The sequence below is a fragment of the Syngnathus leptorhynchus genome, chromosome 16 (genome assembly GCF_054491065.1).
Source record: "Syngnathus leptorhynchus isolate UIUO chromosome 16, UIUO_Slep, whole genome shotgun sequence".
Taxonomy (NCBI): domain Eukaryota; kingdom Metazoa; phylum Chordata; class Actinopteri; order Syngnathiformes; family Syngnathidae; genus Syngnathus; species Syngnathus leptorhynchus.
Window position 1 is genome coordinate 3,733,464 of NC_141210.1, and position 17,989 is coordinate 3,751,452.

General features: G+C 41.7%; 1 protein-coding gene across 1 annotated transcript; it reads left to right on the forward strand.

The window, feature by feature from the left end:
• The first annotated feature begins 8,011 nt into the window (after window positions 1–8,011).
• Window positions 8,012–10,387, forward strand: elfn1a (extracellular leucine-rich repeat and fibronectin type III domain containing 1a). The gene has a single exon (XM_085934210.1). It carries the CDS (start codon window positions 8,012–8,014, stop codon window positions 10,385–10,387), a length of 2,376 nt encoding a protein of 791 aa, XP_085790336.1.
• The last annotated feature ends 7,602 nt before the right edge of the window (window positions 10,388–17,989 follow it).

Here is a 17,989-nt window from a genome sequence, read left to right on the forward strand (position 1 = left end):
AAATGAACTGATGAAATAAAAGGAAAGCAAGTTTTTATCTACAGTGTGAAAAAAATAAGCAGTTGTCATGTATCCACTGCGAGTCTTCTTCTCTATCCAACAACCATCAATTGCACTTCATGCAAACATCTCAATCTGCAGTCAAAGTGCTGCTGCAGCAGCTTTCTCCAGCTCTCTTATTTCTTTTGTATTTTACACAGATATGCATTATCTTCAAAGTGCGCCCGACTCTCAGAGAAGGATGAAGACATCAAACGGACATTAGTCTCGTCGATGTCAATATGATTTGTAGCCGATCCTCCCGAAGGGATTTTCTTTTTTTTGCGCATTGGGGTCAAAATAGAAACCCGCGCGTTGGTATTCTGAAATGCAAACGACAGCCAGCCACCGTGACCAAATTTCAAGAAGCTTCTCTTGGTCGCTGAGACATCTAGGCTTGATTTAGAACAAAAGTGGCATTTCCGACACTTTTGTCAGCTTTCTACTGGTTCCAACCCGCATCTCATTTTCATCACTGAATGGCTGCGTGCAAGGTCAGCCGCCGCCAGCAAATTATCTCCAGCCAAACGTCGCCCAAGTCTTGTAATGCCAAAGAATTCTGTCATATTCTTGCTTGGATAAAGGTCAACTGTTCCAAAACAATCGTAATCTAATTTATTTCAGAATAAAAAAAAAGGGTAGAGGCAAAAGGAGGCAATGTGATGAAAAGAGCAAATATTTATCTCGTTCAGTCTGATGTCATTTTTGTCCTCCGCTAAAAAAAAAAAATATCCATTCAGCACATATAAATTCTCTCTACATCCAAATTTGGCCCGAAGGAGGTATCTGTTGGATCCACTTAGAATGGTTGCATTTCAAATCTTTGCTCTTAAAATTTTGCCCGAGTCAGCAGCCAGAAAATCCTCATTGGCACATGCGTTGTCTCAGAGGCGAAAAGGAACGTGCCCAGTTGATGGTCAGTTGATGGGCTGGAAAATTGCACTTAAACCTTCGGGTGTTATTGCTGCTCATATCTTAAATCTCCAATGTGCGAGTTGAAATTAAACTTCTGCGTTGCTCTGTTGTCTGCTTCATCAATGCTCAACACAGCTCACTTAGTTCGCTCTCCTGTTCAATATGCGACTTGATGCTTTATTTTTTTGCATTTGAAATGTTTTTTTTTTTGTCTTAAAGCATGTTTATTCTTTTTTTTCGATAACTATTCCATTCCCGTTCATTTCCAAGGGTTAAGAAATTGCTGACTTTATTCTGGATCGTGAGAAATTGCTGTATCATTTCTCACAAAGGATAAACAACATATCCCAGTGAGTGATCCTAGATTGTTTATCTTCATGTGTTGCGCCACCATTTGTATATATCTTACAAGACATTAAAGAGGAAGTAATTTACTTTACAATAATATGTAGCATGTTCTTCCAGTCAACAGCAAGTGGCAAAATGGCCACCGTCTGATTATTTATTTATTTATTTATATTCCACAAAAACAACACTAATCAGACTAGTTGGGATGCATTGAACCTATTTTTTTGGGGGGAGGGGTTGACATCCCCGTTAGCTTCAATTTCCATGATATGTCACACCCACATTGCTGCCCTTCATAGATGCAGTATGGTTGGTTGCCATTTGCTTGTTGTCTTGATAAAAGCGTCACTCAAAGTCGAGTTTGGCTTCATGAGATTTTATTTTTCCCCTTCGCCCTTGTCTCAGCTCAAACCGCTACTGAAAGACTCCCGTATTCAGCGAAGAACAATAAAGTAAGATATTGGGAACGAACAAGCGAGAAAGCGTGGGGCGCCAAGTCATTTAAAGTTTGACAAAGTATGACGCCTAAATAGAATACCAAGTAGCCAGCGTGCAGAGAGGAAGCTCGCAGTTCCAAATGTGCGCTTCCCGCCCAACCTTTGCACCCAAGACTCAAATTACGCCCCCCACCCCCCATCCTAACTAAAAATTGTGCCAGAGCGCAGCATCAGCATTAAATGACATCAGCCCCACGCCTCGCTAATACTTCCTACTAATTACCAGCAACCTGAGGCAATTAGCAGCAGCGAGGTGTTATGTGGCACACGCAAATGTTTAAAGTAGGTCATTACATTAACAAGATAGAGATAAATAAAAGATGCCTCTTGATTGCGGGATGTAAAAATTTGAAGCCATACCAGTGTTTGTGGGAGTTTCTAAAAGCATATTTTAAGCCGCTGGGATGTTGGACACCACTTTTAGTCACAGGAAAAGTCAACAAATGAGTTTTCACCGATACCGATACCAAGTAATTGATACCACTAGTATTTTTGATATATGAAATTTCTATTCAACCAATGACAGGGAATTGTATAGAAAGACCTATACAATTCTTGGGTGTCCATATCTGGTTCACTACGCTGCATATTTCGATGTTTCCTTCTCCCGACTTTTTGATTCAAATTTTCAGGATCGTTTATCGTTAACCTCCCACTTTCCGTGGAACAAAAAAAAAAAAAAAAAAAAAAAAAAAAAAAGATTATCGAACTTTAAATAGACATCCACCGAGAAAAAAAGTGAAAAGTTGAAAGTTCCAACTTAATGACACTCATATTTGCTCCACTCGAACAGGTGCCAGGCCTGAGCAAACAGTCATTCTGTTTTTCAAGACCTCAAGACCTCTTGCGATAAAAGCGCTAGTTTAATATGCGTTGATTTAACCGAAGCACGCACGCCCTCCATGTCACCCCCTGCCAAAAGCAATTCGGGACCTCGATGAGCACAATGTTTCCTTCCCCGGGAGCCATAGTTCCATTTGAGCTCAATTGATTGGCCACTTCTGCTTCCCCATTCTTTGCTTTCTACACCCCCCCCCTCTTTTGGGCCGTCTTGTCTACCCAGCGAGAGGTGGCTGCATTTTCAATGACATCAAATAAAAGGGGGCAGTCATTGGTATGGATGAGAAGGGCCCGGCGAGATTGAGGCACCTACACCGCCACAAAGCACCAGATAAGAAACACAAGCACAACAAGACCGGGACGGGCTTCAAACTATATTAAAAAAGAAGGAGGGAGAAACGGATGCTTTGATATCAGCCACTTGCAAGTGAGAAAGCAACAATTTGAATCGAGCACGTACGTCGATGTTGTTTGGGCGGCGGCGAACAGGATGGCACAAACGGAGGCGCCTGCAATATCCTGTCATTAGTGTGAGGAGACGTCGAAGATTTCTGATGTTGTTTGACTCCTCGTCTCATTTTGAAGCGTGGCTTCTTTGGGGACAGAGCAAGAGGGACGCTGGAGGTGACTCATAGATTCATGATAAAGCTTGGAATTATCAAGCTGACACTTTTACAACACGCCGAGACAACGCCATCCCTCCACCGGACAAGAAGATCTAAGCCCCGCCTCCAGGAGTCTACGGCCTTAACTGAAATCAACTAAAAGGTGTGCCAAGGGTGTCGTAGACAAGAAGATGCTGAGGATTCACCACCAAAATGGGCGTGATGGGCTCATAATAAATCACGTTAGATTCTGAATTCTTGTTCGACGAACGCCTCTTTAAAACGCGAGTATCAATCAAAACTAAACAAACGAAAGAATTTCCAAATATGTCACAGATCTCATTAGCACCCAATCTCAAATCCACCACAGATCTTTCACGCTGTGATGTTTCGTCAACCTTTCACCTCCTCCTCTCATATAAAAGAACCACCTGGGCCCTTGAGCAACTCCAACATAAAAAGTACAAGTTTGTGCGGTTCTTCAAAGGCAAGGTTTCAATAGGTTATCGCTACAAGTAGGGAAAAAAAGGAAAAAGAAAAGCCTTCATTAGATGTCGCATAAAGCCCCGAATGGGAGTGAGCGAGTCTGTGGAATGGCTGCCTGCTTCTGATAGGGGAATACACTCACTCGTGATGCCTCGGGTGTTCCGGCCGGTCGTCCGCACTGGACCGTACAGATTGCTGCCATTATGGAAAGTGAGTCTTTGGTGGCAAATAAGCTCTTATAAGACTACAAACACTGCCGGCTATGCTTACGACTCAATCGGACATCAGATTCCACAATCGAGGCAACGTGCACGATGCTGAGCAGGATAAAAAAAGAAGGTTTTCCTACCCGTGTCTGGAAATTCTTTTGTCCCAAAGTGCTTCTCTGGAGAAAGCTTCATCAGGGTCCCAAAGTTCTGGAGAACCAGAAGATAATTTTCTCTAGTTCTATAGAAAAATGGAAATAAATGTACATATTAGACAACAGGGAACAACACTTAATTTTTAATTAAATATGACAATAATAGATATGATTTGATTATTAGTTGAATGTACATATTATTTTATTTTTTTATTTTACTTTTGTTCTCTGTATGTATTATTTTAAATATCTATATATTTTTTTTACTTTTGTTCTCTGCATGTATTATTTTAAATATCTATATTTTTTTCACTTTTGTTTTCTGCATGTATTATTTTGAATAATTAAAAAAATATATACTTTTCTTCTCTGCATTCGAAACACTTTCAATAAATTTTAAATATATATATATTTTTTACTTTTGTTCTCTGCATGTCAAGTCAAGTCAAGTTTATTTGCATGTATTATTTTAAAATATTTAAAAGAATTAGACTTTTGTTCTCTGCACTCTTAACACTTTAACATCTCTGAGCCAACTTAAAGCTGGTGGACACTAAAATATCTCGGCCATTTCGCTTTTTGCGAAAGGTCACTGGCTGGCCATTAATAACAAGACGTCGCTCGCCTCGTCACAGGTGTTTTTCCTCGCCAGAGATGTATTTTTCATACGCATTTTCTAGAAAATTTGATTTGAACCTGATGTCTCCCCTCAGGGACTTGAAAAAGTGTTTTTTTTCCTCATCGGTTCTCCTCCACCGTTGCTCTTTTGTCATCTTGAAGGCGCTTTCAAACAAGAAGCCTTTGGCATTCTCCTCCTCCAATAAGCACTCTTCTTCCATCTGCGCTCATGCGGATGACCGCCACGTTTTATTTGTACATCTCAATGCCAAATATTTAATAAACATTAAAGTGCACTCTAGCCCGCTCTAAAACATCGTTTCTTTGCTGCGCCAGCTGCTGCTGTTTAGAATATAAAGCGACAGCCTTGGGAAGAGCAGAATTCCAGAATCAGAAAAACCTTTTTTGGAAACATATTGCTACTAAAGCTCAACAGATGATAGCTTTGACGTAAAACGACAGTTTGGAGACAGCAGTGGGATATAAATAGAGAATGAGAGCCTCCTGTTAGCTTGCACATTTTCGGATATTTTTATATGTTTACATTTTGGCCTCTTTGGTGTCGGAGGAAATTGTTGTCTCACTATTCAAACTTGACATAAACATTTCAAAGATAAGCAAGGCGGTGTAATATTTGACAGAGAATGATGCCACTAGCATTAGCCGCTAATTAGCCACTAACTTCTACTGTTTAATAGTTTATCAATTTTAGTGTTTTCATCTCTCTTTTTTTTTTAATCATTAAAAATTAGCAGTGTTTTCAACAACTCTTAATAATTATATGTTACATTTAAGAGATTTTTACAAAGTGGTGTATTATTTGACAGAAAATGATGCCACTAGCATTAGCCGCTAACTAGCCACGAACGTCTGCTGTTTAATCGTTTATAAATTATAGTGTATAGTGTTTTCATCACTCTTTTTTTCAATAATTAAAAATTAGCAGTGTTTTCAACAACTCTTAATAATTATATGTTACATTTAAAAGAGATTTTGACTTTACAAGTGTGATGAATTTGTTGCTTTATATAGATATTAAAAAAACGGTTGTTCATGTTGTCAATGTTAAAGTTTCTGACCTAATTATCTGCATCAAATTTAGAGAAAACTAATCCATTTTAAAACTGTATTTACCCACTATTATATGACTTCTGAAGTCATCAACAAAAAGCTGATACTGAATCCCATAACAGAATAGACTTCACAAACAAGGATTTGCTGACGAAGAACTGAGGAAAAAAATTATTTCACATATAATTTCTCCCTCAAGGCCAATTCCAATCAGTGTTAAACACGCGGCTAAGCTTCACATAATCACGCCAACGATCCACTGTATCATTTTTGCGTAACAATATTTAATAGGCAATTCCACCAATGAGTTCTAACCATAATTCTACCGTACTGCCTCCACATTTGTTTTGCGCCATAACGTCTTTACTTTTAACCAAATGCCACAACAATTCACCTACGCTCATTTCAAGTTGCATTAGAGTACAGAAGTCATTACAACTCTCTCATAAAAAGCATTTCTGGAGAAGCGCGAGCCAGTCTATCGCACTGAACATTCCGCTCTGATGCATTCATGACGGCAATTGACTGAAATATTGTCGCTGCGACGCAACATGAAAAAAAGGTCGTGACAGCAGGGGTGGTGTTTAAACTTCGCTGTCACGTCGACTCTCCTCAGATAGCGCCATTATCTCTGCTGTGTGGAGAGCGTGTCCTTTAACACACAAAAGCATCCTCGCGCCCACAATGTCCACCCACCTGGATGCGCCAGTTTCTTGTACGGCCGAATATGATAAGTAATGTCGATGGATGGCAACTAATCATTCATTTGGTCGCCTGCCAATCGCAGGACGTACAGACAAGCAATTCAAATAGACAGCTATTGTTTCTTGATAAATTGCTTTTGATTAGTCGGCTCGTCAATGGACGAAAGCCTTGAGAATAATTGACTCCTATTAGCTTGGGGGGGGGGGGGTAACCTGAAATAGAGAGTGTTACTGATAAGGCCATGGTTTATATCTTAAATGTATTTCATGGAACATGGAAAATAAACATTTCCTCCTAAATACATGAATTACTCTTACATGCATGGGAGAACCAAGTTGATATCGTGAACTGTTCAATAACGTAGTGGCAGCTCTAATGATGCAAAGCACAAGCAAATGAAAACACAAATTAGTGAATGATTCTTACCCGGGAGGAGAAAAAAAAATCTATATGATGCAATTTGCAAGTCATTGCAATCTGTTAACTTGGGTTGTCACTTATTTTAATGACTTGCATCATTTGTCAGTCTAAGGATTAACCGCACATTAATCATCATTGAATGAATTGATGTCATGCTATGCGTAATAATCAGTAACTGCTGTTGAATAATTAACAAACTTCATAGAAACATTTCCAAGTGTTAGTTTCAGTTTGGTTAAAGCACAAGATTATCATCATTACTTTTAAAATCTCTTCAGTATTTATTGTGAGCTATAGTAGACTCAAGATTTATGCACCACCAACTATTGATGGGCTGATAATCAAAAAAATGATTTCATAGCTTCAAATTTGTAAGCGAATATGCGTGCGGAATATTTGATTTCTGTGCTCCTTTCACAAGCCACCAATACCGCAAGTGTACAGAAAATATTTTCTCACCGCTCACAAATAAGTGCATCGTTTATGCATCGAGTTTGTCAGATGGAAACCCTTAACGCATTGATCGGGCGCGCCGTTGCACACTGTGTTTTATAATTGATTTAATGCGGAGTCTAAACGCCGGTCGCCCGGCTTCTGACAGTTTGCAGGTTAATGACCAGACAACTGGGACTTTGCCTTTCCCAAAACTGTCAAGCGGTAATTGGCCAAGAGTTTGTTTTAATAGTCGGCCACACACACGGTGTCGAAGAATAATTGGCGGAGAGCGAACAAGCGAAGCATAAATGGATAGCGGAGCACGACGCTATAAATAGACACGTCACGAGGTCGAAGATTGATTGACGTTATATCTCTGTGTTGCAGGTTACTCCATTTGGAAGAAAGTGATGCAAAGGGGAAGACCATTGGAGAAGCTCTAAAATGAGACAGATCAACAATGTTTGCTTCTGAGACAGAAAGCACAAACCAAATCAGGATGGTGAAATCCTCACAAGTACACCGTCGGCAAATCTAAATGAATGAGACTCCATCCATGACGAGGCGACGGCTCAACGCACTCCCTCTGGTCCCGAAAACAAGATTGCGCCGGCTGAATTGAAACCATAGCAACGCTGCCTTCTGCTTTTTTTTTTTTTTGCGCCCTAGACATGACTGGAAGGGAGGCACGGATGGCCGGCAGGTGGGGCATGGCGAGTAGTGCCCTGCTTTGGTCGGCGGCCATTGTTTATTTGACCCACGTGGGTCAAGTCAGCGGGGACTGCTGGTTAATTGAGGGCGAAAAGGGCTTTGTGTGGCTCGCCATCTGCAGCCAAAACCAACCACCGTACGAGGCCATCCCGCAGCACATCAACAGCACCATTGTGGACCTTCGCATGAATGAAAACAAGATTAAAAGTATTCAGTACTCCGCCCTCAGTCGCTTTGCCAACCTAACCTACCTAAACCTGACCAAGAATGAAATCGCCTACATCGAGGACGGGGCCTTTTCCGCTCAATTTAACTTACAAGTTCTTCAGATGGGCTTCAACAAGTTACGCAACTTAACCGAGGGGATCCTCAGGGGTCTTGGAAAGCTGCAGTATCTCTACCTCCAGGCAAACCTGATTGAGACTGTGACACCCAATGCCTTCTGGGAATGCCCCAACATCGAGAACATCGACTTGTCTATGAACCGCATCCAGCAGTTGGACGGTTCCACCTTCACCAGTCTGACTAAGCTGACAACCTGCGAGCTGTACACCAATCCCTTCAACTGCTCCTGCGAACTGCTCGGTTTTGTCAAGTGGCTTTCGGTTTTCCCCAACAGGACAAACGAGCGGATGGTCTGCGACTCGCCGAGTGGCGTGTCGGGTTACAGTCTTCTGAGCCAAAACCCGAACAACCCCACCTATCGAAACGCTCTGCACATGCTCACCACTGTGTGCACCGACGACTACGTCACACCTTTTTTCCCGTTGCCGTTGGAGCCCACGACGCCCCCGCCGGACTTCACTCTTTGCGGGCTGGAGGACTGTCCATCAGGGACGGAGCCGGAAGACATAATCACCCACAACGTCAGTACGACCAACAACGAAGTGGAAGCAAACCCGCTGATGAAACTGAAGCAAGTGTCCAATACGGGAGCAAGCATTACGGTTCAGATCCCGCATCCTTACAAAAAGATGTACATCCTGGTTCTGTACAACAACAGCTTTTTTACGGACATCCAAACCCTGAAAGAATTCAAGGAGGACGTGGAGCTCAAGAACCTCAAACCTCACACCAACTATACATACTGTGTTGTTTCCATTCGGAACTCCCTGAGACACAACCACACTTGTCTGACAATCACCACGGGACCTTGGAAGGGCAAATCGAGAGACGCGAGCAACGCCACTGCCACTCATTACATCATGACCATTTTGGGCTGCCTCTTTACCATGGTCATCTTTCTCGGGGTGGTTTATTACTGCTTGCGACGGAAGCGCCGGCAAGACGAAAAGCACAAAAAGGCGGGGAGCCTGAAGAAAAACATCATGGAACTGAAATACGGACAAGAACTGGAGGGAGGGACGATTTCTCGGATCTCCCATAAACAGCTGCTGACCGGAGAGAGCATGGCCCGGATGCCCTACCTCCCGCCTGCCAGTGAAATGGATCAGTACAAATTTCAAGAAATAAGCGAGACTCCAAAAATGATGAAGGGAAGTTACATGGAAGTGCGAAGTCTGGACCACCACGAGCGCAGGGAGTGCGACATGGGAATGGCGGGGAACAGCCAGGGCTCCGTGGCCGAGATCTCCACCATCGCAAAGGAGGTCGATAAAGTCAACCAGATCATCAACAACTGCATTGATGCTCTCAAGACCGACTCCACTTCTTACCAAGGGGTAAGATCGGGAGCCGTGTCCAACGCCGAGCCGCAGCTGGTGCTCATATCCGAGCAGCCGCAGAACAAATCGGGCCTCCTGGCCCCTCCGTACAAGGACAGCTACCACCACTCCCTGCAGAGACATCGGTCTTCGGACGCCTCGCCCAAAAGGCCCAGCACAGCCTCAGGAATGCGAAGCCCCCGGCCTTACCGTACCGAAGCCAGGTACATCGAGAAAACCTCCCCGACGGGGGACACCATCCTCACGGTGACACCGGCCGCCGCCATCCTGAGGGCCGAGGCCGAGAAGATCCGTCAGTACGGCGACCACCGCCACTCCTACCCCGACGCTCAGATCGAGGAGCTCGAGGGACCCGACGGCATCAAGTCGCCCATGCTGGAGCCGCTCTCACACTCCCGCTCCAGAGACTTGGCTTATTCTCAACTCCCGGCTCAGTACCACAACCTGAGCTATTCTTCTAGTCCGGAATACTACTGCAAACCGTCCCACAGCATCTGGGAGCGATTCAAACTCCACCGAAAACGGCACAAAGATGACGAATACATGGCGGCCGGCCACGCGCTGCGCAAGAAGGTGCAGTTTGCCAAGGATGAGGACCTGCATGATATTTTGGACTACTGGAAAGGCGTCTCGGCCCAGCATAAATCGTAACCACCATCGTTTTTTCTTTATTTTCAATGACAAGAACCTCGTCAGACTTTCCATGAATGGATTCTTTCATACTCCAATATCACATTTCTCGGACTGTGAAGGGGGATTGTTTCATATTTGTCTTCTTATGTAAAGAATTTATGGAGTGGGAAAAAAAATATATTCTATTCATTAGAAAATATACCGCTAAATTATACTATGTATGTTATAATGGATTATCGGTTTTTGGGTATCGCATGGCCAGGTCCTGTGAAAGTGGATTTGCTGTTGTGTCATATGAAACTACTCTATCAAACTATGTTTACTGAAAACTCAATATTTTGTTGATCTGGACTCGTTTTTTTTAACACTCCATATATTTAGTTGATCTTACATAATCGATGTACATATTTGGTCATTTTTATCTACACGTTTTATCGGGAACAATTGGTTTTAAAGTAAGGGACGATAAGCATCTCCCAACATTTAAACTCTGTTCTTTTTTTTTTCATTTTCTGCTTTTGGTTGAGACTTTTACAAGTATTTCTACAATATTTTTTTATATGTCCGTCTTAAGTCATGTATGAAGGTCTCATTCATCAGGCATTTCTAATTTTATGACCAAAGTAGAAAAACTGTTTACAATATTCCTGCACGGTCTGGGAATGATATGGCATTTTTTTTTAAATATATAAATATATATATATATATATATATATAAATATATATATTTGCAAAGAGTTGCTCCTGGAAAACATATTGTGATGTGTTCGGAAGACTAACTGATCCTATTTCAAGAGGAAGCGGAAGGACTGCGAAAGCATTTCCCTGCTATAGAGAGCCGGATGGATGATTGTAAAATATAAAAAAACTCTGATGTGTCCATGGCAGCTTTTTCTGTCTATTTTATCGAAAGTATTTATTCACAGCAATGAAGAAACGTTTTGTTTTTCTTGCTTCCAGTGTACTATAATGACCAAGCGTGATAAATGCAGGGGAAAGTAACTTTGTTACTCCGATGGGCTTCGTCTTGGTTTGATTCAATGTCTTTTTGAATATTGCGGACATTGCTTAGCGGATGGACGACGATCACACTAACACTTGAGAATGTGAAGAAAAAAAAAAAGAACAAAAAAAGAAAAAAAAAAAAAAACAGACTCCTTTGACTTACTGGCTGTGAATTTGTATATTATGAATTTTTGGCAGTAAATTTCAAGACTTAACACGTCAAAAGGATGTTTACAGAGCTCATTCCACGCGGGCTCATGGGCGGCGGGGGGCGGGGGTCGTTGTATATTTATGAATGAGCAATACATAATTGAATGTCAGCTTGGTGACACAGTCGCCTAACAATTTAGGTGATGTGCATCGTGATGTTGGACAGTTGATTTTTTTAAATGAGCCCCCCGGAAGTTAAATTTAACTTTTAAATCAAGTACTGCTTGTTTGTGTCAAATCAATAGTTTGAGCAGTGGGATGAATCATTTATTTGATTTTCTTGGGATGAGTAGAACAATCACTGGTTTTGGTATTTTTTTTTGTATGTGCTTTACCCGTTCATGTGAAATGAAACATCCATGAGCCCGACGCGGTCGCCATACGTAAGCACCTCCTGACGCGTTAGCCTGACTTAACATTTCAAACGCCTTAAGAATTTTTGGGATATCTTGGGTACAACTGTAAATTTCCTTTGTTTCCTTTCCAGCACTGTTTGATGATTCGATTTTTTTCTCTTTTGTGTGTGTTTTTTTTTTTTTTTTTTAATGATTTAAGAAGAAAAAAAACGTGTTTTAATATCCGAGAGCTACGGGAGATTTCTAGTTCATTTAGCTACTTAGCAATGTGTTTTTCTACTGCATATTGTAGCACTTGTGTGAGTTTAAAGTGGTGACAAAAAAACTTTAGGAAGATCAACAGTTGTTCAAGTGCATCAAAAACAAACAAGAGCACAAAAATGTGTGTGTTTTTTTGCGGGGTGGGGTTCATTTAGTTTTTCTTAATTCTATGTAATCTGCTTTCAGACAAAGTACTGTGAAATAAAGTTAAGGGTGCACAGTAAGGATCGGAATCTTTATTTTGAGTCCACGTTTTGACTAGTCTCTGTTTCTGTAATCGAATTAGATTAATCGGTTAATCGAATATGTTTTCACAATTAAAAAAAATTAGCTGCTGGGCCAATAGCAAATCCAGATTTTGTTACCATGACAACGAGGGAGGGGGGGCTCGAGTGTTCTAAAGCTAGGAACAGTAAGTGCATCCAATCAAAGAGATTGCAGCTCTTGACATGAAAAGTACATTTTCTGCAATATGTACCCTTTAACATATTTTAAAAATGTTTTTACAAAAGTAATTTTATTGTAGCTTGGGGCTACTTCAACCAGGGAAGTATTCCTTAAACTTTGGCTCAGTGAAATCTATTCAGTGTATATTAAAAGTAAAGGTTGTGTGTATTTCTGGACGGTATTGTGTAAGGAATTCAACTTGAAAAAACAACAACAACAACAACAACAACAACAACAAACAAAAGAAGGTTTACTTGTCAAGCCTTGACTTGCTAGAAGCACATAAATAAAAATCCACAGTAGGTCGTTGCTCATTAGGCAAGTCAAGAAAAGTTCCTCCTATTTTTTTTTTTTTTTTGTCGGTGTGGCTTGAAAGGCCGCACGCCTTTTGATTTATTTGCTGCTTTCTTTCCGAGTTCCCCGACAGCGCAAATGACTTTATCTATTTCCCCTGATGACAGTTAGACGCTGGAGGCTAAATGCAGTCACAACACACCTGCCGCATACTGTGCGGTGCCACGCTCGTTGGCAAATGATCATTGCACTACCGCTCCTAAAATGCAACGAGTTCCCTGAAGTAGAACAATAAGCATATTGCTTCATTTTGCACGGCTCATTCCCGAGGTCATTTACACTACCAAAAATTTTGGACGCACACAAAAACATTATGAATTTTGGGGTTGGCATTCCACCAACTCATCAAAGGTGTTTGTAAGCACTCTGAGATCACCACTTTAATTTACAAACAATCATTAATTAGAATGTACAAAAGAATTCAACTGTTTTGCGCACCCTGATTAATTAATCTTGACCACTGGGGGCAGTATAACAACAGACAGAAGTGAAGAAGAGTTTCACAACTACTGTTAATGACTTGGTAAAAAAATTTTAAAAATCCACGCATCTTAGATCAGTCAGAAACAGTAGATACGTAATAATTTTGTTTCTGGTATTTCAAAAATGCTTCCACATTTGTTTGCAGCCATTTTTTTATTTTTTTTTACCTTCAGTAAACCAGTCTCAGTGTGTTTCCTTTGCCGGGAAGAACAAATGCATCAAATGATGAATAATCTGGAGCTGCAGGATAGAGAGAGACTCCAGAATGCAGTGCACTGTTCACACTTACATTTCCCAGGGGAGTTGTACTCTATGTTGATCCGGAACAAACACATCAAAATCTACAGTAGGAGAGAATAATGAGAAGAAAAGGTCATTCTTTTCTCCCCACGTGTAATAGCGTGTGATTTTTCTCCTCCCAGAAAAGACGACACTGTTAGCAGACGAAGCGTCATGTCGAGGTGACTAAAGCAGCTGAGCGTCATCCATCAACTCAAAGTGCACTCTTATATACACCGTGTAAAAATAAAAAAATAAAAATTGGCAGACCGATTGTTTAGTCACCGCTCCGACGGTGATGCCAAGAGTGTCTGAACCTGGGCCAGAAGGAAAAGAAAAAGCAGTAAACTAAAGCCTCCTTGATGGAGCTCACTTTCAAAAGGACGCCAGTCACGCTAACTTGAGGATGCTAGCGGATGTCAAAATGTCAAAGCCCGCGTTTCAAACTTTTGGGAGATCTTATTGATTTTGAATAACATCTGCTAAATGGTGGTTCACAGGGGTTGAAGGTCATCATCAGCTGTTTGAAAGTGGTCTTCAAGCTACCAGGTTCTTTCTCTCGAATGTATTTTTGAGCTAGCATAACTGCGGTCAAAGATTAAAATCAGTAAAGTCAAGTTAAGCAACCTGTTCATTTTGTATCAAACTTATTTGAAATGTCCTTTCAAAATCGGGGCCTCAGGTTTTTGAATCTTATTGATTTTGAATGACGTCCAAGACGGGAAGGCCTCGCTCGTACTTATGCTTGCCGCCATTTTGACTTATTTGAAGGGCATCAGCACTGGAAGTTGGACCTAAACCAATTTCCCGGTCATTCGCCTCATGGATGAGATGCTATTTGCCTGCACCACATCTTGTTTTCTAATCCCAGCCCACTAACGTCACACGCTACCATTACTCCTTTTAAAAGGGAAGACAATTTCAGCTGAACATTTTATCTCCTGACGGCAATCAGCCAGGAGGAAAGTGAAGAGCGATTAAGCCTTGGCAAACGACACCGACCAAATCAACACTTTGTGGAAAGTTTTATTTATTTAGTCATTTATTTATCTTTTTCTTTTTTTTTGTATTAACTGTGGTGGGAGTTGACGGTTGACCGTTCAGGCGCTAACATACTCACTGTACTTGACCGTTTGTACATGAACCATGATTTATATGTAGCCCTCAGCTAGCTTCATAACGACATGAGTGATGGTCTCACTGCGGCGGCGTGTCCCTTAAGGTGGAGCATTACTAAGGAATCCATCACGCTATAGCGAGGAGTGAGTGGGCCTTCGTGGAGGGAGGGGGGGGGCATTGATTTATAAGTATCTCCATGTTGGCAGCCTGAAAGCCTTCACTCTCGTTAAAGGAGATTTATGCTGATGGATGATCGCGAGGAGCACAAACAGCCCGATCCGGCTCATTAAATGGGTTTGTGCGATCTCCTCCGCAACTAGTCAGGAGCTTCGTTCTACACCAAAGAAGAAGTGCTGAGCGTGGAGCATGTCAGGGCAGAAGACACCTGATTGGCTCATTTGGGGAATGAAAGCCTGCAGAGCAGAATCAAAGAAGGGGGGAATGTGCCCACGCAGGTCCATGTGACTTTTGTTCCTGGGTGATAATAAGGCAGCCGCGTCGTCTCTCGCCTCACATTGGAGAACCCAAACTAGAGCGCTTCCCATTCCGCAGAGATAAAAAGCTTTTAGCCTTTAATTATTTCCCCCGTGCACCTCCCTTTTATGAATTTGCTTAACATTCAGCGACGAGGGCGCTCTTGAACACCATGACAAAAGGGCAGTTCATTTCCGGTCGGCACATTTCAAACACCATCTCCTAAATGGACTCGTCTTATGAAGCGCTCAAGCCTTTTGCAAAGACGTCGAATGAAGATGTGCTAATTGCTTTTTTTTTTTATTTTATTTTATGCAAAAAATTGACTTGTTTGGAATGACAGTTGACGTCTCAAAAAGTATATTATTTTTATATTGTTTTTACATTTGGCAAAAATGTTTAACAATAATAATTCGCAGTAGTTTTCCAGTAATTGCTACAAAGGGGAAAGTATGACCTCGTCACTATTTCAATGCGTGCAAATTAAGTGATTTTCAATGACTGTAAAAGGCCATTATTCACACACAAACATGGAGTCTGCCCACACGGGTGTTTTCACGCAATTATACCTGAGGACGGTGTGGGCGGGTGGGAAATTCGCTGTGCTTGATTGACACGTTAGCCTTTTTAGTTTTGTATCGCTGGACACACCGGGGGTGTTTTTTTTCTCTCTTCTGATTCCAACGCTAATGCTATGGTGTTTGAAAACGCTTTTTTGATATTGTTGACGGTGACTCACGATAAAAACGGAATCAAGACGATATTTTGAGGTTGTAAATTGCTCAGATTAGCAGCAATTAAGAAAATAAAACGGTTTTGTTTTTTTGGGAGAATTTTCCTCATCTGTTGAATAGTTGACACTTTGGGAAGCGAGTTGATCTTTTAAGAGAACAATTGTGAAGGAAGGAAGAGCATGAAAGCGTTCATTAGACGGTCGTGGCAACAAGTGCACGGGAATAAGGGAGCTAATGAACGTGAATGGAACATCTGCACAGACGCGTGAAAGAAAGCACGACATGTGGTGGCGATGACTCACAAACACATGGGGGGAAAAAAAAATAACGTCTCCTTCATTTCCACAAGGAAGGTTCCAGAATCCTCACAATTTCTAGATTTGCATGCTAGACAAGGGCCCCCTTTTTTTTTTTGTGTAGATGAGACGCATCAGACCAAAGGACGAGTGCATTAGTATGCACCGTGACTCGAAATTGAGTCCTGTTGTTCATTTCGTACCGCCGGCGCATCTCGAGATTGGGTTTCCTTTGAAATGAGCTTCTAGGTGGTTGTGCATTCATTTAGGAATGAAAAAGAAAATAAATAAATTCAGATGCATCCGTGCCCGACGAAAACAACAGCAAGCTGGAGAGATTAATGCTCATTTAATTGTCTTTAAATGTCAATTAGCTAACCTTTTCTGATGCATAGGTACAACTGCAGTGTGAGATGAAATACACATTGATTGATTGAGTTTAAACTCGGATTAGAACTTTATAACGACCAAATATACAAATATGTTTTTAATATTGCGGTTGTCATTAACATTTTATTTTCTGCTAACATGCTCGGGGTTTAAAATAACATTCAGTGCATGTTTGCCTCTGCCTTTTTGTTTATTCCAAACTTTCAGGTTTTGTCTGAGGACCTTCATGAAAGGTCACACGGGTGGCTTGTGTTGTAAACAAGACATTTGAGCCACATTGCTGCCGCTAATTCGACAAATTATCAGCGACGAGCTCATCCGCCAATTTATAGTTTACATTACCCGGGTCGAGACACCGCTCATCGTTATGTTTGTGTCTGTTGGTGCGTTAATTGCATCACCTGGCGAGTTAGCGGGCACGCTCAAGATGCTATTTGCCTCCATTAATTTTTAAGCATGTTTGGGAAATTGGAAGGGTCTAATTTCATGCCCCGCTGGACTCGCAGTTTTATAGCTTGCAAACAATCACATGGGGGAGACCTGAGGGAATCATTAGTACGGTTGCATCTTCTGTTGTTTACTTAAAGTCCTGCTAGAGCACTGGAGCTACGCCAGGAATTTGCAATTGTACAACATTCGCACAAAAACGTTTTTTGGTTCGTATTCGGGCAATATTCGAATGTGCTAAGAAAAGGCTAACAATCGTGAACCAAATCAGAACTATCAATGTAATCGTGCTCATGTCGAGCCAACGAGTGGAAACAAATGCTGCTTGCGTCTTAGCGATTAGCTTAATCAGAGGAGGTTTGCCAACATTCATTAAGTTTAATTGGACAACAGACACTAACAATGCCACCATTAACAAACAAAAGGACAGATAAAGCGGAAAAGTTAGTCATTTGTTTTCACTGGCAGTAGGCTAGGTAGCATGCTAGTTAGCAAATTAGCAATGAAACTAAACATCTATCCATCCATTTTCTGAACCGCTTCATCCCCACGGGGATTGCGGTCGTGCTGGAGCCTATCCCAGCCGTCATCAGGCAGTAGGTCGGGGACACCCTGAACTGGTTGCCAGCCAATCGCAGGGCACACAGAGACGAACAACCATTCGCACTCACACCTAGGGACAATTTGAAGTACTCAATCGGCCTATCAAGCATGTTTTTGGGATGTGGGAGGAAACCGGAGTGCCCGGAGAAAACCCACGCGGGC